Source organism: Trachurus trachurus (genome assembly GCF_905171665.1).
Source record: "Trachurus trachurus genome assembly, chromosome: 2".
Lineage (NCBI taxonomy): Eukaryota > Metazoa > Chordata > Actinopteri > Carangiformes > Carangidae > Trachurus > Trachurus trachurus.
In genome coordinates, this window is record NC_139914.1 from 4,304,312 (window position 1) to 4,328,870 (window position 24,559).

The 24,559-nt window shown below is 43.3% G+C and overlaps 1 protein-coding gene across 1 annotated transcript; it reads right to left on the reverse strand.

The window, feature by feature from the left end:
- Positions 1 to 7,698: 7,698 nt before the first annotated feature.
- Positions 7,699 to 24,559, reverse strand: tubgcp3 (tubulin gamma complex component 3). The gene is made up of 23 exons (XM_083984669.1): positions 24,375 to 24,559; positions 23,112 to 23,219; positions 22,421 to 22,488; positions 21,612 to 21,689; positions 21,270 to 21,478; positions 20,379 to 20,560; positions 19,465 to 19,577; positions 18,597 to 18,722; positions 18,420 to 18,488; positions 17,763 to 17,895; positions 17,482 to 17,648; positions 16,065 to 16,175; positions 15,849 to 15,957; positions 15,105 to 15,294; positions 13,867 to 14,002; positions 13,712 to 13,780; positions 13,450 to 13,585; positions 12,876 to 12,964; positions 12,303 to 12,434; positions 11,455 to 11,595; positions 11,196 to 11,312; positions 11,012 to 11,106; positions 7,699 to 10,076 (listed from the first exon to the last, which is right to left on the reverse strand). The coding sequence occupies exons 1-23, from the start codon at positions 24,448 to 24,450 to the stop codon at positions 10,010 to 10,012; spliced, it is 2,721 nt and encodes a 906-aa protein (XP_083840795.1). The 5' UTR covers positions 24,451 to 24,559; the 3' UTR covers positions 7,699 to 10,009.

Sequence of the window (24,559 nt, forward strand, 5' to 3'; positions counted from 1 at the left end):
GGAAAATCAATGTATTCTTAGCTTATATGATGCACGCTTGGAAAAAGGCAGATGTTTTCAGAATAAAAGCAGCTTTCACGGAAGAGTCTGCTCACACAATAAGAAAACTCTTTCACAAGCTGCTTTTCAGTCTGATGACCCAAGACGAGGCAGTTCTGTCCGTTGATCAGAGCGCGACAAACACGTCCAGCAATTTCTCCCGTGGGTGCTGCCGCCGCCACTCAGCCATTTCGGCCATTTTCACGGCAGGTAATTGACCAGGTGTGCACCAGCAGCTATTACGGCAATTGAACTAAATGGTGGGTGGGTGGGTGGTGGGGGGCTAAACTTTGTTAACCTGCTCTGTGTGACGAGCAGACCTCTCAGTTATGCTGCTGTCAGGACCGTGGAGATGAATCAGGGCTTCAGTGTGAGTCCAGATGGGAGGAACGACATTAGGAGGCGCATTTATCTCATTAGCACTTTCATTTTCATTTTGGTCTGTAATTTTAAGGCGGCAGCAGACTTTAACATCAATAAATGATTACAATTCATTTGAGGACACGTTGGGGTAATGAAGGTTCACACATGGAGCCACTGGAGGGACACAGCATCCTGCAGTGCAGTGTCGTACTCACACTACTGCAGACCTTACATGAATGCAGCATAAACATTTCAGGTATTAAGTCCCAACATGAGACAGTAAATGTCTATATACAGAACGATGCACAGTTTATTTTCTGCAGTGTGATCACTTTAACGTACAGAGGAGACGCTGAGTGAGAATAATGTAATCCATATATAGTCTGCATTGGAACAGATAGTGGGGGACTGGAGGTGCCATGCTATTGCTGCCGGCTTGTTTTCATTACCTAAAATAAGAAAATGCTGTAATATTTCAATCAAATATGAGCAACACAAACAAAACAAACGCCCCCCCTCCTGTATGTTTCCTCCCACACCCCCGTGTCTGTCGATCCAGCCCCCCCTTCTGTTTTTGCTGTCTGTCAATAGAGGAGCCGGTGGCATTTCCAGCCTGCAGACAGCTTCTCCCATCAGGCCTCATGACTGACGGCGCAACTCTTGTGCATGCGTATGAATACAAGTGTGCTAATAAACTATTCTTTGCTCGTCCTTTAATGTGTCCATCAATCCATTTGACCGTCTAAGCTGAATAAAGAGCTTTAAAGGAAGCCCCGGGGGCCTGCCATGCAAAGGCGTCACACTAACTGAAATCACACTGGCTTAACGCCGTCGCCGCGTCTCTGGATGTTCATGTCGATGAGCTGTTTGTTCATCCAGCGCTTCGTCCCTGCAAGACTGTCAATAAAACACAGTCTTATCGGATATCCATTGTCTATTGGGCAATTTGACCCCTGACTTCTCCATGAAAGGTAATGTGGAGCGTAGCCAATTTAAAACAATTTAAATCTATCCATTCTGTGCACTTGTGCTGAGTTTTGAGACAGGATTTACATTTCCCCCACTCCCAACCGTCCTCATGACCTTTTTGAAGGTATCACCACCTGCACCTGGAGAGTTCAGGAGCTGATTTGTCTCGTGCACTTTACACTGGGATATTTAAACTGTATCATTCCCATGTGAGCGCATGCACGAATGTGATAAACCACGAGCAGGGAAAAAGGCTACGAGCTACGAGGGCAACGCCACTGGAAATGTCACACTTTGCTCCGTCTAACGGCCGGTAATCACCTGCTGACCAAGTACAGCAGCTGTAAATGTGTCAGAATACGAATTACTTTATTAATCCCCAAAGGGAAATTCATTTGTCTGTCAGCTTTTTTAAATGAATGAATCAACACCATGTTGATCTGTAAACAGAGTGGTAAGACGTGTCGTCTGAATTCAGGATTCAGACTGTAGGAAACCCAGTAAAAGCAGAGTAAAGCTTCAATGCTGCTGTGGCTTTCATCATAACCAGAGAGATAGAGAGGGATCAGGTCCTATCAGTTCTCAGGCCAGATTTAAACCTGGGATGATAACTTCATATACTCTATCTCTGCACTAAGAGTAATGCTGGGAATGGAAGACATAATGTTTTTTATCTTTCTGGATGGGCAGCGAGAGGAAAAGCCTGACACACACACCGGAAAACAAAAATCTGAAAAGTGACATTTCATTTTAGTTGAGCAACTTACTAGATAAATGTTGGATAAATGACGTCATGCTGCACTGTGGCCTTCATGTTTCTGCTTCTCTGTTTTCCCTCATCTCAAATGAAGGCTACAATCTATAACAGACACACACACACACACACTTCAGCCATGAGCATAACACTACTTGTGTGCTGCCATGTTGACGGGCAGCTCAGCTGAGGAGCTACAGCACCATGCACCACTGAAAATCATTTCATGGGAAAGTGATGGCAGCTCAGCTGGACCTGTCCACGCACTGTCTGTCCGTCGTGTCCAAGCGCTCCCTCCTGCCTGCACACTGACCGCCTGCAGAGGTGGCCATCCTCTCCAAGCACTAACTTTCACACCAATTAGAAACGGAGGGGGCCGCTGCCATTAAAGCTGAAAACTCAAAAGTGCTCTTACCGAGATGGTAAACAGGTCTGATGTTCCTAATTCTACCAGGTTTTCCATCTACATCTGCATTGCCTGCCTGTGTTATATTCAGACAATGTTTCCCTGATTCTTCCAAGTGACAGAGAAGTGGCTGAGACAGACAGAAAGCCAGCCGTGCCAGTGGATGCTACGGGTGTGAGCCTTGCTTAAAATTCAAAATAGGCAACTACAGAGCAAAGCTGTCAGGATGTAGATGTGCGGAGGAGGAGGCAGGTAATGCGGCGGAGAGGAGGCTGAAAAGAAAGGAGCAACCCTGCTGTAACATCAAGAAATCCAGCCGAGCCGAGGAGAGCTCACCTGCCCACGCGGGTCTGAAGGCGGGAAGCTGCCGAGACGAGACAGAGTCAAGTGCTGGAGACGGCGGGGAGAGATTGAGTCGTGCTGGTGAAGGACTTGTTCCAGACCTGACCCTCCTGGAGTGAGTTGTGTCTGTTTGGCTACATGGTTGTTTCTTTGTTTTCTCTGGAGTCGACCTTTCATGTTTTGTCTTTGAATCTGACTGTTCTCTTCTCTACAATGTCAGTGTCGTTCCTGATACTTTCTGCTGCCAACAACTGCAAGACTCTCCACTTTACAGAGGAAATATTATTCCGCATCCTGGCTTCTTTGAATGTGTGGAGGTCAGTGGTCTGGTTACATATTTAATTACCAGCTAATTACCGACACAAACTCAGTGTAGAACTGAAAAAAAAATATCGCTCTATTACATTCTTAAATCAAACTATATGCGGTTTGTTTTTTGTTTTTTTGGTTAACGAATTTCATTTTTACATCCCTATAAGTCTAAAATTACTGTACATATTGAAAATTCACTTTGAAATGAGATATGAGGAGAGAGAGCTACACATCAGCCTCCTCAGCCTCCTCAGCTCACATTGGATAAATAAATAAATAAAGTTATGCTACAGTAAATACAACTGTTGTAATTGTATTCATCACCAGTGAATAGACAGACTCCAAAGAGTAAATATTAGGAAGTATTTGAGGGATGTTATTTATTTTAATCAACAATAGAGAGCCAAACAGGAAATGAGTTAATGACAGTGCCAATGTAATTAAAGTCCCTGAGGATGCTGCAGCTCATGGTCAATGTGGCGATAGAAGAAGAACATGTTTCATATGGTCTAATTTTGGAAACATAAGCATGATAATGAGAGGAAGACTGACAACAAAAACAGCTCCCGGAGCCACAGTTCAACTCTCAGCTAATTAGATGGTCACAATAAATGAAGGCCTAACCTGGGAGAGCACTTCAAAAGGTGAAAGCTTTTGCCTGGATGAGGAGACAATTACTGTATTCACAGCTGAGCGTGCTTTTCACACCTTGCTCTGTATCTGGGCTAAACCCAGCCTTAAAAAACAATCTGCTGGCCTAATTAGCCTCATTAAAAATCCCACAAATGCAAATGTACAATTACTGCAGCACATCTTATCCTCCAGACTCTTGTTTGAAGCAAACTGTGAATAAAGGAGTCGCACGTCTCGAGCACAAATCACGATGCAAAAGTTATTCAGATCGTGGCCTTCAAGGGCGGAGAAATCTGAAGTTGTACCAGGTCGGTTGTGTTGTGCACACCGAGGAGGCTTTGTATTAGCTACTGCTTCCTCCATTGTGTGTAACAACTATAGACAGGAAACACAAGAGACAAGAGGGATGGAAAGAAGTAACAAGAAATCCTCTCTTTGATAAGATTCTCTCGAATACACCTGCTGCCAGAAATGCCATTAAATGTCAGCTGTCTGTTCCTGGCTGACAACACGCACGCACACTGTGGTTTTTTTATTCCCTGTCTCACCTTAAAACATTGTTGGAAGGTCGTACAGAGACAGAGACAAGGACTCGAGTCAGTCGCACAGAAAGAAAGCTGCTATTTCCCCTTAATGACATTTACAAAGACAATAACTAAAGAACACTGAGCAGACAGACAGGACTGAGCACTATAGTCCTCATAAATCTGCAGGATGGCTAACGCATGATGGGATATGATATGATTTAACCAGCTGTCCCATGTTCACTGCTATTAGAGGGAACATCTGTCAACATCAGTAATGGTGAAACTTCTTATTAATGCAACAACTTCAGAGGGGATAGTTTGACATTTCATGCAACACTGGGGGAAGACTGATACCACGCTGTACAGTAGATATGATGCCACACTGTGCTGCTTTAGTTTAGCTTAGCAAGGAAATAGCTAGAGCCATGCTGTTTCAAGTATTTATGGTATGCTAAAAAAATATGAGTGTTCAAATGCGATAAAAAAATAAAAAAAAAAGATAGGTCACATGACCTGGAAGCTATTGATCTAAAACGCTCATATTTACATTATGAAAACAACACATAACACATGACCGTAAACCACAAGCTTTACGTCATCAACATGGCCGCCTTTAGCCACCAGTGTTGCTTTAGCTAACACAGAAACTGTTCTCGTCATGTTACACAAACCGTGGGTGCAAAATTTAAACATTTTAGTACATTTTAAACCAGTAACGACGACTCCCTACCATTGATGCATCTTGACATCTGTCCTGAAGTCTGTCCTTGCGCAAATGTCCCTTCAGTCTGCAGCAGGGTCCAACCAACACAGTCCAACAGGGGTTTTTCCTCCAAAGTCCAAAGTGTAAATATTGTCCAGTCCAGGTTCGTCTCTATCTTCATCCTCTTCTTTACCTTATCGACGCGAAAAACATTTCTTTAAGTCTATGGGAAACCTAACTTTCATCCGTCCAACTTTACTTCGTCTCTGCTGTGCCTGGTTACCGTCAGAGGTCGCTGTGTCGGTTGCTAGGTTAGCTGGTTGTTAGGCTAGCTAGTTGCTAGGCTAACTGGTTGCGAAGCTAAAACAAAGATATTCAAAACCGTCTTTGGTTAAAATCATCTTCTTAATTATTAAAATAATAATAATTATTAGTATTAGTAGTAGTATTAAATACATTAATCGTTATCCATGGTTGAAACCTTGGCCGAGCGCATGCGCAGAGGCAACGGACCAGTTGATGCGCAATGCATTGTGGTCCCGCTGGCTACAATTCAATGTTTGGTTAATCCACCACCTGCCACTTTGTTGTTCTTTTACACACCCAATTAAACATGGAAAAAATGGTCTAAAGTTGATATTAGAGGAGACTAATTACAGACTGATTGTTAGTTAGAGGAAAATGAGGTTGTTTATTATTCCAGAGAAAATACCAAAGGCAGGAGCTCAGTCAGTGTCCAGGCTGTCACCTCTGTGACCTGGAGCCCTGAGGCTGGTGGAAGTGCAGATGTGGCTGTTGGGAGGCAGCTGGGTCTGTTTCTCAGGTATTAGAGGAGCTTCACTGCACCAGGGCGCTGGAAACATCTACATTTCAACATGATATTTAGTTTTCATTTATGTACCAAAGGCTGTCAAATGCCCTCAAGCCCATTGACACCGGCAGAATGAACTGATACCAGGTCAGTTTATCAGGAAGGTCATGCTCAATATAAAGGTCAGTGGTGCACAGCTATTTCTGTAGAGAAAAAAATGACATGTGATGCAGAGCATTGGGAATACAGAAACCAGTCTAATGTCAAAGATAAATACACTGACAAACACCTCTATATATTTAGATATAACACAAAGACACATGGAAAGGACAGAAGATAGGGAGACGGATGCAGGAAGGAAAAGATGCAGGCAGTGTGTCGGTTCCAGCTGAGCAGTCAGGACTCTGGCGTGTTATCCACAAAAAATGAGAAGCTGTTATATATATTTATTTATATACAGGCCTTAAAGGATGGCTCTCGAGACAAATAAACAGGTATTTACTCAGGCCCACAACACACACGTATCCACAAACAGGAGAAAATCAAACCACTGAATGAGTGGATCGCTGAGAGAATTGGTTTTGGAGACGGAGATGAAAGCAGGCAGTTCATTTCTCCAGGAAAGAAAAGTCTGTGTGTAACAGGGCTTGGCTTTCACACATATCTCCCTCCTTCCTGCCGTCTCATCCGTGTTGACATCTTTTTCAAGCATTGTCATACATGAAAACACCTAAAGCTCTACCTAAATAATAAAATAATTGTAATTAAAGAAGGCACTGTAATGGCTTTTTTTTAATGCAGGTCCCATTAAGAATCTAGATCCAGGACGATGATGAGACCAAGTCTGAAGTTGCCAAGGACAGACAGAGGAAAAGAGAAGCTGTTCCTCCCCCTAGTGGTTCATATTGGTGTATGGTTTCATCTGTATTTCAAAAATAAGAGTGGGTGTGACTGCAAATACACTCTGTTATATTCAGTTATTTAAATTGTTTTGTCTGTCATTGATGCTACTGTATGTCTTATTTGTTATTACAAACTTTTAATAGGTAAATTCATATGTAAGTACTTGCACTCTTAGCAACTTTTTGTTTTTTAGGTTGCCCTGAACATCTGGCCGGGGACAGTGGGTGAAAATTAACCTTATTGCCTAACTCTGGCTCATGTACAGTTTCTCTTATTATTATTGCATTGTTCCTGTCAAGTAAACAAATAAATAAGCATGATTCATATTAATTCAATTGTTTATACCTTTCACATAATCCCTATTACATAATAATTGTCTGCTATATTATCACCATATGGTTTCAAAACAAAACAGAGCAGCAGACTAACAGAAAATGATGGTGTTTCTTTGTTTCTTTATAAATCACTAATTTAATCTTTTAAGGCTTATTGATACATTGATTTATTCATTCATTAGTGTTTGTTGGGCTAAAATCACTATGATGTTATCTTGGCTCAGAAAAGCCACTGTTTACAACCATGTGCTATATTACAATAGGTGAAGAAGGGAAAGCCAGGAATGTCTACTGCATTGTGGGAAATGTAGGCTCCAGTGCCTTTGAATCTTATGATCCAAATTTATTTTGAGTCATGATTGAATAAAATGTGAATAAAAGGATTAAGAAAATCTTTGCAGGTCAGATGAAGGAAGATCTTTAGATTACTATTTTTATTATCTTTTATCTTCTATTACCAGTAGGTGGCAGTAAGTGAAAGGAAATTCATCCAGACGCAACACTGCTTCAAGTAAAGTTGAAAATCAAACACACACAGACACACAGATTGAAAAAAAAAAAAAAAAAAACATTTTATTAAAGAAGAAGCGGGATGGTTCGATTCCCTATATTCTATACATCATGTGCTATACAATGCAGAAGACAGACAGAGAGTGAAGGAGTGCTGACCCCGGTTCAGTTTGGTGTTCAGAAAGCAGTTAGACTGGTCTAGTGACCATATGCAGCACCGATTAGTTCACTAACAATAGAAATAAAACCAGGCCTGGAGCTACACACACTCTGCACACATTCACTTACAACATGTGTATGTGTGTTTGTGTGTGAGTCCAGGGCTGATGTTGGAGGGCATCTGTGTACCGTACATGCTGCTAAGTGTAAAGAGAGAGTTCCCAAAACCTGAAGTTTAGTTGAAGTTGTTATTGGAGGAGTAAACAACCCCCCATCTGAGCAGCACTGCATGAAAAAACTAACAAAATATAAATCTCTACCTCTGGATTATACTGTAGTACAGGCTGAGTAAAGGGTGAGGACAGACTGCAACACCGTGAGGAAGCACGCACAGGTCTTAGATTGTATTTCGATTCAAGTTTGTTAGTAGGTTAACCTTTAAAATACAAGTGCAATGTGTTTATTACTGTATTTATCTAGTTTTTGTTATAGAAACATCTGCTCCCTGACCCTGGATCAGCGCTCACAGCTGTTCACATGGAAATGATTGTATCACTTGATGATTAAAATGCTACTTGGTTTTTCAGTCTCAAACCTTTTTCTTTAGCCTTGTTCTACAGCGAAAAGCATTTGAATGTCAACTATAAAAAAAAAAAAGAAATCCAGCAAATACTCATGTCCTATGACAGCAATTACGATTTTGGAGCCAAAGCAAAGGCAAAACAATTTCACTCCAGTCTTCAGATTTGTGCCATAACAAGGGTTGATTGTGTGTAGTTTGGGCTAATGGCTTCTCTCTCAGCCTGTGGCTTCACATTTCAGAATATATGATCAAATCCAAAGGTTTTAATGGTTTCTACATTTTAAAATGAACAACCATTAAGGGGCTTCTACTTCTCTGCTGAACCACTCCCACCTGAATACTGCCAGTAAACCTCATAATAACACAAACAACACTCATTTTTCTCACTTATAATGTGGGACTATAGACTTGTTTCAGAAAATAAACTTAACATTTATAACCATTAAAGTTCTTTCTGATTTAGTCCTATGTACAATATTTAAAAGGAACTGAAATATCTGTCGTTTTTTTTTTATTGTTTATGCAGTGACAAGAAGAAGTGAGGTTGTTGTGGTTGTCGTGAGGATTGTTCTTTTTTTTTTTTCTGTCGACACGATATCCGTCTCTCACACAGATGTAAAAGCACGCTGCACACCGAGCAGAGAAACAGAGGGAAAACACTTAAGATACGTGACATTCTTTATATCGGTCTGTTAACATCTCGCTGGTTTCCTATGTCTTAGAAATGTGATGACAAACAAGAAACTATTAGGGTATAAAAACAAAACAAAAAAAAGCTTTTTGTCTGTGTGTGTGTTGTGTATGTTCATGAGAGGACAGCTGACCTGATGTGATAAAAACCCTGGATTTCAAGGAGGAGGGTGGAGAGCTAGGGTTAGACCGATATCCCACATTGACCATAAATATTAAATATTTGTTGAAGGTGTCCCAACTGTGTCAGCACCTTCATAATAATAATAATAATAATAGTAATAATAAACCTGCTGTTGTGGAATAACTGCAGTAAAAATGATCCCAATTAATCATTTTAATACCTGCTACGAATACAAAATTGAAAAAGGTATCAATATCGGACCCATATCCGTCGAACCCTAGCGAGAGGATGCAAAGCCACAGGTGTACAGACAAGTGCATATATACACACACACATACAACGATTTTTGCATAAACTCTATGTACATACATTATGTGTGTTGGGACTAGATTTGGCAACCACGCTGGGAGAAAAGGGTTTTTTTTCTCCTCGTTAATAAGGCATGCCATGGGAGGTGGCCCTGTGTGAGTCTGACAGCAGCGTTTTGTCTCCAACGCAAACTTAACTCCGTATTTTTGCGGTTTCCTTCCTCGCCGAGCGCTGAGCAAGACGTCGGCTCGCTGTCACGGCGAGCTCTTTAATAAAAAAAAAAGCCGTTTTGATTGACTGGACTTTCGTTCGTTTTGACTTCACCGTCCGGAGCTCCTCTCTGCTGTGATGTCATCACTTGGTGACGTTTCGGAAACAGCGCTGGATCGCTACCTCCAAGGCATGACATCATCTCCACGCGAAGTTTGTTGCTGGTTGGCTGGCCGCCCCCTCGTCTCTGTGATGTCACACCCCACGCTCCAATGACCGGGAGTGTCGCTCGTCGACGCCGCCGCCGCTGCTGTCGTCGTCTTCCAGTCAGATGTTTGACGGTCGACGCCCTCGGGTGGCGCCGAGGGAAGCTCGCAGCCTCGGCTCTCTGGCCCTGCAGCAACAACGCCAAATCACAGTGGTTTGTTTTACTGCTCCGACATTTCCAGCGTGTTCACAACAAGAAACGCTGTCAGGCTTTAATGAGGCTATTTTCTGCTAGACTGGTTTTTAAAGAGGCCACTTGAAGTGTAAAGAACAACAACCCTCATTAAACAACACAACAGTTTGTAATAACACACAGTAACAGTAACATTTAAATATCTGGTGTTTCTCCTATAGACCTGGGTTCCCTGCAGCCGTATGTAAAACCCATGGTCACAAACCTTGGTGTAAAGATCAAAATTACTCAATAAACTCTTATTTTTGGCCAGAAAATGTATATTATTTAATTGGATGAGTGAGAAACCTCCCACTGTAACTCAGTGGTACAAAGAAATGTTCAGAGTTGTTCCTATGGAGAGACTAAGCGCCAAATTAAAAGGAAATGACAACACTTTTATGGACATATGGTGTCCTCTAATGGATTACCTGCCTAAGGATCTAAGTGAAATTATCCAGAGGGGAAACACTGGATTACTAAGAGACATTTCCTAACAGGTACAAGGACATATTTTTCTTGATTTGTTGATAGGTTGTTGTTTTATTCATTTATTTATATCTTATTTTATTCTTTTCTCTTCATTTGAATTTTGCTTATTCATTTTCTCCCCTAGCTCAGACCACTACTTAATGATGTATGCTTATATCATGCATTGTTGATATGCAAATTCAGAAAATAAAATAAAAAGCTGCATCTTGTGTGGTCTCTGCTTGTCTTTTATTGTATTTTATATTTCTTAGTGTTTTATCTGATCTTAATGTTTTTCTTAGTGCTTTTATATGCTTTTAATTTACTGTATTTTAAATTGTGTTATATAAATAAAGTGGATTGAATTGGACATGATGTTTTTACTGCTTGTGACCAGTGTTGTGTTGCCTCTACTGTACCTGTAGTGCTCATTGAAGTCCAGCCTGAAGCTGAGGAAACGCAGGCTCTCATCTGGACTGGTCATCAGCAGCACCAGGAACTGCTGGACGATGCTCTGCAGAAAAAAGAGGAGATTTTATTACATTACATGGACTGAATGTGAGTGAGTGAGTGAGTGAGAGCTGCTCGTGGAGGCGTCTGTACCTGGTAGAAGTGGGTGAGAATGCGCAGCTGCGAGCGCATCTTTGGTATGGTCTCCTGGAACTCCTGAATCCTCTTCTTCTCCTCCGCTTCCTGCTCGGCCGTCACTCCCCACTGACCCTGAATCGGCGGCGGGAGAGAAAAGACACAGATTTTAGAGTAAAAATATCACACCTTTCAGTGCTCTTGTGTTCCCAGCATCCCACTCTTCTTCTCGCCGGCGGCCCAGAAACCTCGATTCCATCCCTCTTCCTCTCCTCACCTCCTCTTCTCTCCTCTGCTTCCTCTCCTCGTACTGCAGGCGGAGGGTGAGCTCCTCCAGCGCCGAGCGGTACAGAGAGTCCTGGGCGCTCTGAAACTCTATGATCTGATCGAATATGGCCCGCAGCTGGTTCAGAAGAGACTGAGGAAAGAAAACAACAATCAGTCACAAAAATCAAACATCAATGTCAAAATATAATCACATTACTAATTATTTACACAAAATATTTTAAGCATCTATTAAAATATGGCTAATTTTTAATCCCCCAGGGGAAGTGTTTGAAATATTCAAGTCATTATCAGTATGTAGACGTGTATGTGATACTGTTTTGACTTTTGTTTTGTCTAAAAGCTCTGCACTTCTTTGTTGTTAATAATAATAATAATTATAATTATTTTATTTGAATAGGGACAGTGCATATTAATGAACATTGGTATAAAAAATACTGCAGTTAATATGCCAGATTATAGCCGAGCCGCTAATTTACGTCCGTTTGCACTATTATTGCATTGTATTATAATTGTTTTCACTATTGTAAAGCACATTGAGTTTGCCTTGTGCATGAAATGTGCTTTATGAATAAAAATTGATTGATTGATTTGATTAATTGTCATCTGTACCAAATGTTTAAGTTCATTTTAATCATTTTTTTAAGTTACAAATGACACTCTAGCATTTAAATTCCTGCCAATTCAATGTTACGTATGCACCAGTATCTGTGCATTTACCTTCACTTTGGCGCACATCTGCCGATACATAATAAATAATAATAATTGTGGCGTTTTATACTGCGATTAATTGTGGAAACAAGTATATCTGGCTGTCTGCTGTGAGAAATCCAGTGTTACCCTGCTGTTATTGTCCAGCAGGCATCTGGAGATGATGGTGTCCAGGAAGACGTCGTGGGCAGCGATGATGTGGTCGAGGTCCTGAGCCTGCTGCACTTTGTTCCACAGCTCGTCCCAGGAGCACTCCAGCACCTGCACACCCACAAACACACACACATATATACACACATGCTTTACCAAAAGCATCTAGGAAACGACATTAAACAAAGATCAGATATCACAGAGTCAGTGTCGTCCTCTGATGTAACGGTGGCGCCTCCTTGTCCACAGTCGATATGTTTTTCTTATTATTATTCTTATAATTATTTTATCTCATGAGCAGAGAAATCTTTACTTCAGTTCTGCTCATTGATTTTCAGTCCGACTTAAACAAACACACACAACCTCATCAGTCTGACTTTCAGCTGAATCGTTTGGCAACAGGCCCGGACTTGAACCGGCAACCTTCTAACTTCCTTTTCCAAGGATGCCGTAGATCTGAATCATCATGCAGCGCTGCGTTTAACAGACACAGCAGATCGCTCTCTCTCTCCGCTCTCCGCTGATGTTTTACAGCCTCGCTAATGGTCTGACCTCGAAGGTGATGTAGTACTGCATCTGGTGGATGAAGTGGACCATCTCCGAGGCCAGGATGTGGCACTGGTGCAGGACGCCCGACAGCTCTGCAGGAAGAAGGAGCAGGAACAAAACGCTCAGAACAATCCAGACACCAAAGTGTGATAAAGGACAATTCCGGGCAAATTCAACTCGGGGCTGTATTTTCCTAACATTTTAGGTCTAAAAGAAGGAATCTGAAATTTTTCAGTTTAATTGCTCCTGTTTTGCTGTAGTTGTGTCTGTCCCCGCTTGCTTGAAGTAAATAAACGTCTCGGTGCATGTTTGAGTCGCCACCTGACGCTGTCTGTGGAAAAAAATTGCGGCTTTGAGGGATGTAAACAGCCTAAGCAGCGGAACTTCCATCCACTCCCATTCATTGCTGCCGTGGCGATGCGGGGACAGACACAACTACCGCAAAACAGGAGCAATTAAACTGAAAATCTTCAGATTCCTTCTTTTAGACCTAAAATGTTAGGAAAATACAGCCCCGAGTTGAATTTCCCCGGAATTGTCCTTTAACACTGAAGTAAAGGCTAAGGAGTTCACGTACCAGGCATGGTTTTGAGCAGCTTGGCGTTGCACATCTGTCCCTTCCAGATGTCAGTCAGCGTGTACTCCATCCTCTTCGCCCGCCACAGGAAATTAAACACACGCAGGTAGTGGCCCATGCACTCCCTCGTAAACACCTACACACACACACACACACACACACACACACACACACACACACACACAGATAGCACACATGACTTCTTTCTGCAGAGATAAAAAAAAATATCCAATATGTTGCAAACTGCACGAGAAGGCGTTACCGTAGCGATAGGTCCGTCAACATGGTAGTCCAGACTGAAAACATCCCAGCCCGTATCACCAGGAGACACCTGGAGCCAATAAATGACATGATAAGGACACTGCCTTCACACACACACACACACACACACTCCCAAAACACACACACACACTTTACCTCCAGCAGACGGACGTCGAGCCTCTTGAGGATCTCTGCGTTGTCGAACTGGGCGTTGGTGGCTCTGACGGCGGTTTCTAGGATACCGGTCAGGTTGTGTTGGTACAGCGTGGTGGCAGGACGAGCCAGCTCCGGTCTGGGACAGAATACATGAAGATGAGCCGCAGTTCGAATGCAGCGTATATATCTGGTTTAGTAGCAGGGCTGAACGGTGCCAGCGTTTCATGTCTATAAGTAGATTGTGTGAGTAGAAAAAATAAAAAAGGGATTCTCATTTTGCTCCTAAAATAAATCCACACAAAGTGGATCAAACTAGAGTAAACCTTCGCGCATCTTTATACAAAACGACTATGATCCAAGTCCTGCTGTGGACCGAGCAATAGGGCCAATGATGGCACTGTATATATGTGTACGTTGTTTGACCGTTAATAATAAAATTGAGTTATTTAAAGGGATACTTCACCCAAAATTGATAATTCACCAATTTTCTACTCACCGTCATGCCATGGAAGGGTTTGGAAAACTTTCAGAGTCATCAAAATGCTTTGGGAGTTCCAGGGGGGGTCCGGCTGGTGACGGATTTTCGGATAGAGTTCACTTTTGAATGGTCCAAAACACACACTATGAAACATCCAGATACCTCCATACTGCTCGTCTGTCCTGACCCAAGTGTCCTGAAGCCGCCACATGGAAAAATTCGGAAAAAATTAATGTGATCTCTGTTTTTAGCCTTGTTGTAGCAGTAGATAGTCGTGTTTACATCATACATCCAATGGTTTACATTGATGAACGAACATCTCGCAGCAAATCTCATGCAGCCGCTGGGAGCTACTGCTACAACAAGGATAAAAACAGAGATCACATTCATTTTTCCCAACAACTTTTCCATGTGGCGGCTTCAGGACACTTGGGTCAGTACAGACGAGCAGTATGGAGGTATCTGGATGTTTCATAGTGTGTGTTTTGGACCATTCAAAAGTGAACTCTATCCGCCGCCATTATATGAAAACCCGTTGCAGCCGGACCCCCCCTGGAACTCCTAAAGCGTTTTGATTGATGACTCTGAAAGTTCTCCAAACCCTTCCTTGGCATGACGGTGAGTAGATGATTGGTGAATTATCGATTTTGGGTGAAGTATCCCTTTTAAGAAATGTCATAGTGCTCCTAAATGTTAAAGCTGAGCGTGCAGCCCTGAGCAGCTGTGTGATGGAAGAAAAAGAGCAGGTGCTGTTGCTGACTTGAGCAGGTCCATGAGGTGGCGGATGAAGTCTCCCTGGCCCAGCAGCAGGTATCTCCTCATGGCCTGCAGGTGCTCCAGCAGCAGGTAGTTGCGGTTGAGGACGTCCAGCAGGTACTTGCTGGTGTCGAAGTAGGCGGCGTCGATCTTCTCCTGGAACGCCCCCTCCAAGTCGGACAGCAGCTCTGCAGCTACGAAAACGAGAGAAATGGTACGTGCTGGCTTTACTGGCAACACTCTGATCTAAATCTAGCGTCAAATACATCAAATAACCACAACCATCACTTCAAAAAAATGTAATAATGTCTTAAATGTGCGACTGCGGACTGCGGAGTGAACCACACAAACAACCAAGAAAGTGAGTGTCATGTCATGTCCTTTAAACAGATGCGGATCTAACCGGTCCAGGCCGGATCAATAGAATAGAGCTAAGTATACATCTTTCTTTCCACTTGATGGTCAGAAGCAGAGGAGGACGAGGCCGGAGGACGGTAAGAGCATCGATCTCAACGTAACAATATCAATACCAAGAGGACAAAATAAAAAAAAGAAAAGAGGCCTCTCATTGGTCAATACTGTTAGTCCACTTGATTCAATAACAACTGAGGGAAAAAATAAAAAAGTGGCAATAAAGCCAGTAAAGCCATCTCAGCTGCAACATGAGCACATTGTGTGTTATTATTGCTTCTCCTTGATGTCTTAAAAATCTAAATTATGCTCATAAACCAAAAGCACAGACTCTTACCGTCCTTCGGTGTGTCTGCAGACTTGGACGCCGTCGTGATTTTGCCCGGCGGCGTTCTGTCGTGACAAACCTGATGCAGGAAGTTGATGGATTTACCGATCAGCAGAACCTGGAGGGGAGAGACGATTGGGTTGAGAGATGAAACTTATATCAGTAAAACCTGGCACTGTGGAGTAGTAGTGATAGAAGTGTGTGTGTGTGTGTGTGTGTTAATACCTTGCGAGCCTGGTCCATGGTGATGAAAGACGGGATCATAGACTTCCTGAGGGAATACTTGTCGTGCCACAGACGATCAGTCTTCACGTTGGGATCTGACGCTACAAAGAACTACACACACACACACACAGTTTAAAAAACAGTGTCACATCTGATGACATAAAACTCTAAAACTTTAATTAATTACATATTATTTTATTATGAATGAATCCCCTGAACTTAAAGGGATAGTTCCAACATTTAGGCAAATTGGCCCATTGCCATAATCCCTATAGTCATAGCAGTAGGTTTGTTACCTTTAGTTGTCGGTGCAAGCTATTTTTAGAACGGCGGAGCAGAGCCGCGAGCTGCTCAGAGCTACACTACGGAGGCTAATGAGATTTCTTGGTTTCCCCTCATCAAACTCATCAAATACACAATCCAACAACTCCACAACGCTCTGGTGGACAAGTTGTGACCTGCACATTCACCATGCTATGAGATAATAACACAACGTTACCAGACAGAGTTGTTTTAGAGGGAAATGCAGAGACTGATGATGAAAAACTGCCCTGACGGGAACGCACATCAGCGGTTTTGCATGAATTCACCTCTAAAACAACTCTGTCTGGTAACGTTGTGTTATTATCTCATAGCGTGGTGAATGTGCAGGTCACAACTTGTCCACCAGAGCGTTTTGGAGTTGTTGGATTGTGTATTTGATGAGTGAATAGTAGATACAGACTTTCATAGATGGGGCGTATCGGCTGTGACAGAGGTTTTCATCCTTTGTCACTTTCACTTAGATCGTCCATTTACTTTCAGAGTCGACGCTGGTACACAGGCCTCTAATGGCCGCGCTGAAGGCTGCGTTCTCTGTGTACACCGATACATTTATGAATCATCTCTGACTGTCAACTTCAGCAGGAATCCACCTTTAAAAAACACTTTTTAGCTTGGATAAGATAAAAAAATCCTACATTTAATCCAATCTGATAATTTTTATTTGCTTTATTAATTATTTGAGCTTTTAATTTGTAATTTGCTTGGAACCATGATGTAAATTTACCATCCTGACTTCCTGTTCTTTTACAGACTGTGTGTAAAAGGTTTGATCTACTTGGTAATTTCCCTCCTGAAAGGTGCAATATAACTTTTGTCTGTGTTTTTTCTTAAACCCCAGAGCACTTAAGAGCAGAGCGTGGCGGCGATAACTAATGGTTAAATGCCTGGACACATAAATACAGAGAGAAGGAGCGAGCAGGGGGAGAAATAAAGGAGAAACATCCATCACCAGGTTCTCCATTACACTCCTCTCATCAGTTCTCATTTGAGAAGCTGTCCTCCCTCTCTCACTAGTCTTCTCTCTCTTTCTCTCTGGGGTCAGCGGAGTTTAAGAGAACAATTTCCACAACTAAAACCGGTTTTCATTGTGTACCTCGTGGTAGGTGTCTTCCAGCTCTCCGTCGTAGATCCACCTGTAGAGGAAGTTGAGGATGGGGTTGGACACCAGGCTGAGGATGTGCTGAACCAGCGCTCTCATCTGTGGGTCTCCTGTTTTCCCGTAGGCGTGGACGGCCGAGGCCAGCTCGCCCCCCTTCCGACCTGAACGCAACCACACATAAACAGATAAATAAACACACACACACACACACACACACACACACACACCCCCACACCAGAACATGCCGTTTGAACCCACAGTGAACCCAGTCTCACCTTGGCAATAGTCGACCAGCGCGGCCAGAGTCTTGAGCCGGACTTTGGGGTCGTACATCCAGACCAGCAGCCTCCGGAGCGTCAGGCTGCTCTCGGTGCACACCGTCACGCCCTGTTCATCCTCCACCTGCAACTGGATCACACAGATTTGGGTCAATCTCACTATCCACCATCTCTTATACCCTGCCCGTCCAAAAAAAAAACAGTCACTACTTGGATTTAACTAAGCTAATAGGTCAGAACTTCCCATTGGATAATTACTGCATGGGTGATCTAACCCTAACTGATGCTGCCTCATTTCTTAAACAACCATGTTGGAAGACACATCCTGTGTTAATCTGTTTCAGAAGGGTCAAATTATGAATGAATCAAGCAAATAAAACATCTAAGGAGATTTATGAGACTAAAATTGGGTTAAAAACTGTCCAACGTATTATTAAAAACTGGAAGGAGAGTGGGGAACCATCTTCTTCAAGGAAGAACGAGTCCAGAAATGAATGCAACTCTGGATGGAAATAAATGTTGTGACATTGCAGAAGCTTGTTGAAACGATGCCACAGCGAACACGTGCTGTAAACAAAGCTAAAAGCTTTCCAACACAATGTTATATATAAATATATTATTAGTGTGTTGGGTGAGCGTCTCTGTGAGCAGCACCTGGGAGTGGAGGACAGACAGCAGCCGGTAGTACTCCTTCAGCTCCTGGTGGAGGGAGGCACAGAAGCTCTGAGGACACAGAGGGGACAGAGGGGACAGAGGGGACAGAGGGTTAGGGTTTGTTTGGTTTTTTAAAAGAAGGAGGATGATAGCAACGCAGGCCGAGTGCAGACACACCTGTCCCACTAGGCCGAAGGCGCGGTCGAGGCTCCTGGCGTCCGTGTACTTCCTGACTTTGTTGTGGAGCCAGCCCAGCTCGGCCAGTCGGCTGCTGGTGTCCCTCAGGGACTTGCACAGCACCACCTGGTGAGGCACGAATGATGAGGATTAAACAAAAAAAAAGAGACAATCTTTTGTGCAGCTTGAGCTTTTCCTTTCATAGTAATACAATCAGCGATTCAGAAACTGATGCTATAACCCAGATGGAGCTGCCTACGTCCTGGACATTATCATCATTTACATAACGTACCCACTATAACTGCCTCGGCCTCCCCCTCACTGCAAGAGTTCACCTTTAATGATGCATTACATTTTCATTTATTAACAAAAACCTCTTTACAGGGACGTTAAGTGGCCGGAGGAGGAGTCCAGAGCTTCTCCATCCTTTGTCTCTGGTGTCTGTGGCTCTCAGCTTGACCATAAGTCTATGTTTAGCATCACTGAGAGAATATGGGACAGGCTGCGTCTCAGAGCGGAGCGAAGGAGAACTGACAGCAGAGAGGGGAAGAAAGGAGAGCAGAGGGAGGTCGATGTGGTTCAGAGCCAAAGAGCTCCTTATTGATCCGTTTGAATGTTTCTTTTGAATCAACAACAACGACCGACTTGATTTCATCTCATCTGCTCTGAATATGTGACGACCTTCGCTTCAGAACTGCTTCATCACAAAGCCTCGGCTCCCCAACAGACGTGTGTGAGCTTTAACGCTGTTCTCTGAGGTTACTCTGGGTAAAGTGTTGTGTGTGTGTGTGTGTGTGTGTGCGAGAGCCGCTGAACTGATTAGTCCATTAAAAGCTTTACAAGCCTCGACGACGCGGTGCTCAGGTACCTTGCCGTCTATCTTGTAGCAGTTCTCCTGGGCGCTCATCTTGATGAACTTGCCATCGATTCCCTGGAAGACGTAGAGGATGTCTCGCACCAGCGCCGCCTCGCTCACCTCGCCTGCACAGCCAGAGGACGAGAGGACGGAGGCGTTACTATACATTAAAAACACACAGCATGTCATCTCAGCTTGGACTAGAAACACTGGAGTTACAGTGGAAGTCTGGGTTGTATATGAAATATATAAATAGTGTCGGTTTTAACGTGATGGAGCTGAACTTCCCTTAACCTCCAGCTGTTAACGTTGTTTGTTTGAGTTCCAGGGGAAGAAACTGAGCTATAAAATCCAGGAACATATGAAATGTTGGTGGTGGAATAAACATTTCTTTGCAAAAAAAAAGTGATAATGATCAGTAACCTGCATTTCTTTGAATCTAAATGACAGTTGATAATATCACAGGGAGGGGAAAACTCAAATTCAAGCTTCAGAACAGATTTTGTGAATGAGTGAATCATATTCCAGAAGCTATTTAGTTTATCGCAGTGCAAGAACATGTGCATTAATGTTTTGCATGAATTTATAATTAGTTTCTTTGATTTTATTGCTCGTAAGTGTGTTCGTTTGCAGATGTTCTGGCAAAGCATTTTCATCCAGTGTTATTGCTTTTAGTAAGGTAGGGAAGCTTGAATGGCATCCTTTAATTAACATATCGTATACATCTATAATTTTGCTTTTGATTGTAACTGAGTTTGTGAGTATATCTTCCAATTCAGACACTTCAAAGTTGAGCTTTTTTTCATTAGTGAGTGGCGTAAAACTTCAAAAAATCCAAGTTGGGAATGTTATATTTTGCTTTTAACTCAAGGAATGATTTAAGTTGCTTGTTTTTCCGTCGTTTTGAGTGGATAAACATCACCCACCGCCTGCGTCGCCATCCCGGCGGGGACGGACCGCTCTGCTGGACAGAGCCGGGGGCCCGAGCGGCAGCCGGGCGCCGGGCGGGGCCAGAGCCGAGTTAGGGGAGGAGCTGACGGGAAGAGCCCACGCCAGCCGGGAGCCGAGAGGTTGACCAGCACCTCCAGCTGCAGACGGAGGGGGTTGACTGAAACACAAACACACACACACACACACACACGTCATTTAATAAAAATAAAAGAGCAACTGGAATAAAATAATAAAACAAAACCTCTTAGCCCACAGTGAGGTGTTCTCTCAACCGCCACCTGACCATGTGGAAGAACAACAAAGCCCGTCTTTGCATAATTAAAGCACACACTTTGTTTTTTATGGGGTATACAATTACAATTCAATGCCGTGAGTCGTTTTTTTTTTTTTTTTAAAGTTTGGAGTCCAGAGTTGGCCTTTCATGATTAAAAGGTGAGCTCTGACAGCTCAATGCTCACTTGTAACCGTAGGCCCCGTGCATTATTAATAAGGATAAATGGAATTAAATGGCCTCTGAGTGACTCATAAACCAGATTTAAACGAGGTCGAGCTGAGAAGAAGCTTCATTTGCTGGTGATAATTGACGCTGCGTCAGATAAGTGGCCATGTTCTCTCCTCAGCCGTTGAGGAGACACAGAGGAAGTGGGATGAGGCTATAATCAGAAACACTAGACGCCTATTTTGACATTTAAAAAAAAAAAGAAAAGAGTGTGCACATTATTTTGTATATTTAGGTATCGACAGAGCAGGACGTTCACAGTTTGTTTAATGCATCTGGAGCTGAATAAAGTGCATCCATTAAGATGCAGTAAAACTATTGACAGAGTGTGGAGGAGGAGGAGGAGGAGGAGGAGAACAGTCCTCACCCCGCCATCAGCGACTGTGGCGTCGGCGAGGGCCCGTTCAGCGTGTACACTCCCAGACTGGAGATACCGCTGGTGCCCACGCTGGCCGACAGCCCGCCGCTGCGCTCGCCGTAGCCCAGCGCCAGGCTCTGAGGCCGCGTGCAGTAGAAGGGCGTGGAGTGGGCGTCCCGGGGGAGCGCCTGGGCAAACAGAGCGCCATAGTTGCCGACCTGGGGGAGGACAGGAAGACAGATTAGGTGAGGTGAGGGTCCAGAGTCAGTTGGACCTTCATGCTTTCATGAGTACGTGTGTGTGTGTGTGTGTGTGTGTGTGTGTGTGTGTGTGTGTGTGTGTGTGTCTCACCCTGCTGGACGGTTTCCGAGGGTCTTCAGAGAGGCTGAGCAGCAGGTAGAGGACAGACCAGCGGTGCTTCAGAACACCCTGACAAACAGTAAACACAACATCATCATTATAATAATAATAAAATAAAAAAAACATATGTGAGAATGATAATGTGTTCTGATTTAAAGGGATAGTTCAACATTTTGGCAAAGTGGCCCATTGCCATAATCCCTATAGTTTTAGGAGTAGGTTCGTTACCTTTAATTGTCGGTGCAAGCTATTTTTAGAACTGTGGAGCAGAGCCACGAGCTGCTCAGAGCTACGCTACGGAGGCTAATGGGATTTCTTGGTTTCCCTTCATCAAACTCATCAAATACACAATCCAACAACTCCAAAACGCTCTGGTGGACAAGTTGTGACCTGCACATTCACCACGCTATGAGATAATAACAGTTATTATATAACGTTACCAGATAGAGTTGTTTTAGAGGTAAATTCATGCAAAACCGCTGATGCTCGTTCTCGTCGGGGACAGTTTTTCATCAAGCAGTCTCTGCATTTACCTCTAAAACAACTCTGTCTGGTAATGTTCTGTTATTATCTCATAGCGTGGTGAATGTGCAGGTCACAACTTGTTCACCAGAGCATTTTGGAGTTGTTGGATTGTGCAGGTCGCGGCTCTGCTCCGCCGTTCTAAAAATAGCTTGCACCGACAATTAAAGGTAACGAACCTACTCCTAAAACTATAGGGATTATGGCAATGGGTCAATTTACCAAAATGTTAAACTATCCCTTTAAACAAGACGCTGGTCATTAACACAAACACTGACCTGTGTCTGAAGTTTTCTGTGCAGCTCTGAGAACAGGGCAGCATCAGCTTCTCTCCTCTGCTTCAGCACTGCAACAGTATCAAGACAGACGGTCAGTCAGTCAGCTGGGATCAAACCCCTGACTACCAGATGTGTTTGTGTGTGTGTGTGTGTGTGTGTGTGTGTGTGTGTGTGTGTGTGTGTGTGTGTGTGTGTGGTCACAGCTGCATGACAAATGGCCTTTCCATGGGCTGTTTTCTGGATTAAATCCACTCACATGAGCAAAACTCACGTGATTTAAGTTAAAACCCCCCAACTACATCTGATTTAATCACATCGGGAATCAATACATTTACTCAGTCAGCAGCTGGATTACTGTAACTCAGTAAATACTTAATCAAACTTCCAATAAGTAGGGATAAATAAAACATCGCCTCTGTACAGTAAGTGCCGCGCTATTTGTGTTTCTAGCTCAGATCAATGTTTTCCCACTAATGGTGCCACCTTGGCCACTATCAAAGTCCACTGGGATTCGCTATTATGGTGCAATAAAGATTTTTGACTTTTAAAGCGCACAAAAGGACACAACACATTTACCTTTGATGCAGTGGAATCGCCACAAAGACTAAACTAAGTGTTATACTGCAGGTTAATGATGGATAATGAGTTGTAGCAGATCTGCTTCAGTGCGACTGTGTCACATGTCACTTACATTCCTTCTTGATCTTCTCCGACACCAGGAACTCGTCCCGTTCAATAGTGGGGGCGTAGTTGCTGCCGATGACTCGCACTGCGTACTGGAACTGGTGAGCAACTTCAGCTGCAGAAACAGACCATAATAACAATCACTAAAGGTCTACAAGGCAATCAGTTATGGATCAGGGAGATTTTGCTGCTATTACTCCACATTTATTCCAGTTTCAAACTGCTGGAGATGCACAGCTTAAATCTTATTAAAACGTATTATGGTGTAAATGGGTTATTGCTTTGGGAATGATGGGAGATCATTAGTGAGGCTATAACACTCACTCGCAAAATTACAGCTATTTTTCCTGTCAACACTGCAAGATGGTTGTTGGTGCGTAGTGCCTATGTGTGTGATTTATTTTCTTTATTTATTTAGAGTTTTTAATCTATTATGAATTCTTTGTTGTGTTATTTCTGCACCAATGGGATTGCAACCAATTTCTTTGTACTTGTGCAATGACAAGTTTAAAAAGTGCAAAGTTTTGTTGTCTGGTGATGTGTGACTGATATGCATTGGCTCGTATTGATATGTGACTGATCAACCATTGCTATCTCATCCTTTTGAGATGCCTGCATCCATGCATCCAGCCCGCAGGCCTGCAGCTAGCAGGACACGAGTCAGTGCATCCACGCAACAGCAGCCACGCAAACAGTGCACTGATGAGCATCACAGCTCACTGGGCTGGCATGTTTGTGAGGAGCTCCCATGCGGATCAAAACAAAGCTAAAGGTGCATTACAACAGCAACAGCTGGTGGAGTCGCATGTAGCTGCATAGCATGCTAAGCCAAGCCCATTGGCTGACAGCTGCGCACACCTAGCATCACTCCTTCCCACTACACTACACTAAACGATAAAATAATTATTAATCAATATCAGCCTGATATGAGGCTGCCATAACAATAATATGCCCTTCTTAACATCGGGATATGTCCACCGTAACTTCAGTTTTCTGCTACATCTCTTAGCAGGATATAGCAGGTAAAGCTAGCGCCAGATGTGCCATTAAAATTTACATTATCAATAAATGTATCGATGCCCGCTCAGAGGATTATACACCGAATTGTTCAATAAATGATAAAGATTCAGTTTATGTTTCTACCTCTAGGGGTAAAAACATGTATGATTAGCAAAGTGGAGAGAAACGTCAAAGTGCCGGTTTTTATGAATGAGGTTTTAGCTTTGACGTTTCAGCTAACGTTAACGTTCACCGATGATGACGTCGGTACCTTCGCTTTTCCCCGTGACTCTGCAGCAGAGGCTCTGGAGCAGCACGTTGGGAGATTTCTGGTCCAGGGTCGCCATGACTTGATTGTTGCCCCCCGTAGATGATTAAAACACCTCAAAATAGGTAATGCGAACTATTAACTCCAGTCTCCCGCTATGAGCGACGCCATTTTGACAAGTTGGGTCA

What these genes read in the sequence shown, in the direction of transcription:
- tubgcp3 (XM_083984669.1), bottom strand. Translation starts at nt 24,450, where the DNA reads ATGGCGACCCTGGACCAGAAATCTCCCAACGTGCTGCTCCAGAGCCTC. An exon ending in CCACAGTCGCTGATGGCGGG is followed by an intron (nt 20,561 to 21,269) that starts GTGAGGACTGTT and finishes TTTGTGTTTCAG; the next exon opens with TCAACCCCCTCCGTCTGCAG. An exon ending in CACCTCATGGACCTGCTCAA is followed by an intron (nt 14,003 to 15,104) that starts GTCAGCAACAGC and finishes ATTCTGTCCCAG; the next exon opens with ACCGGAGCTGGCTCGTCCTG.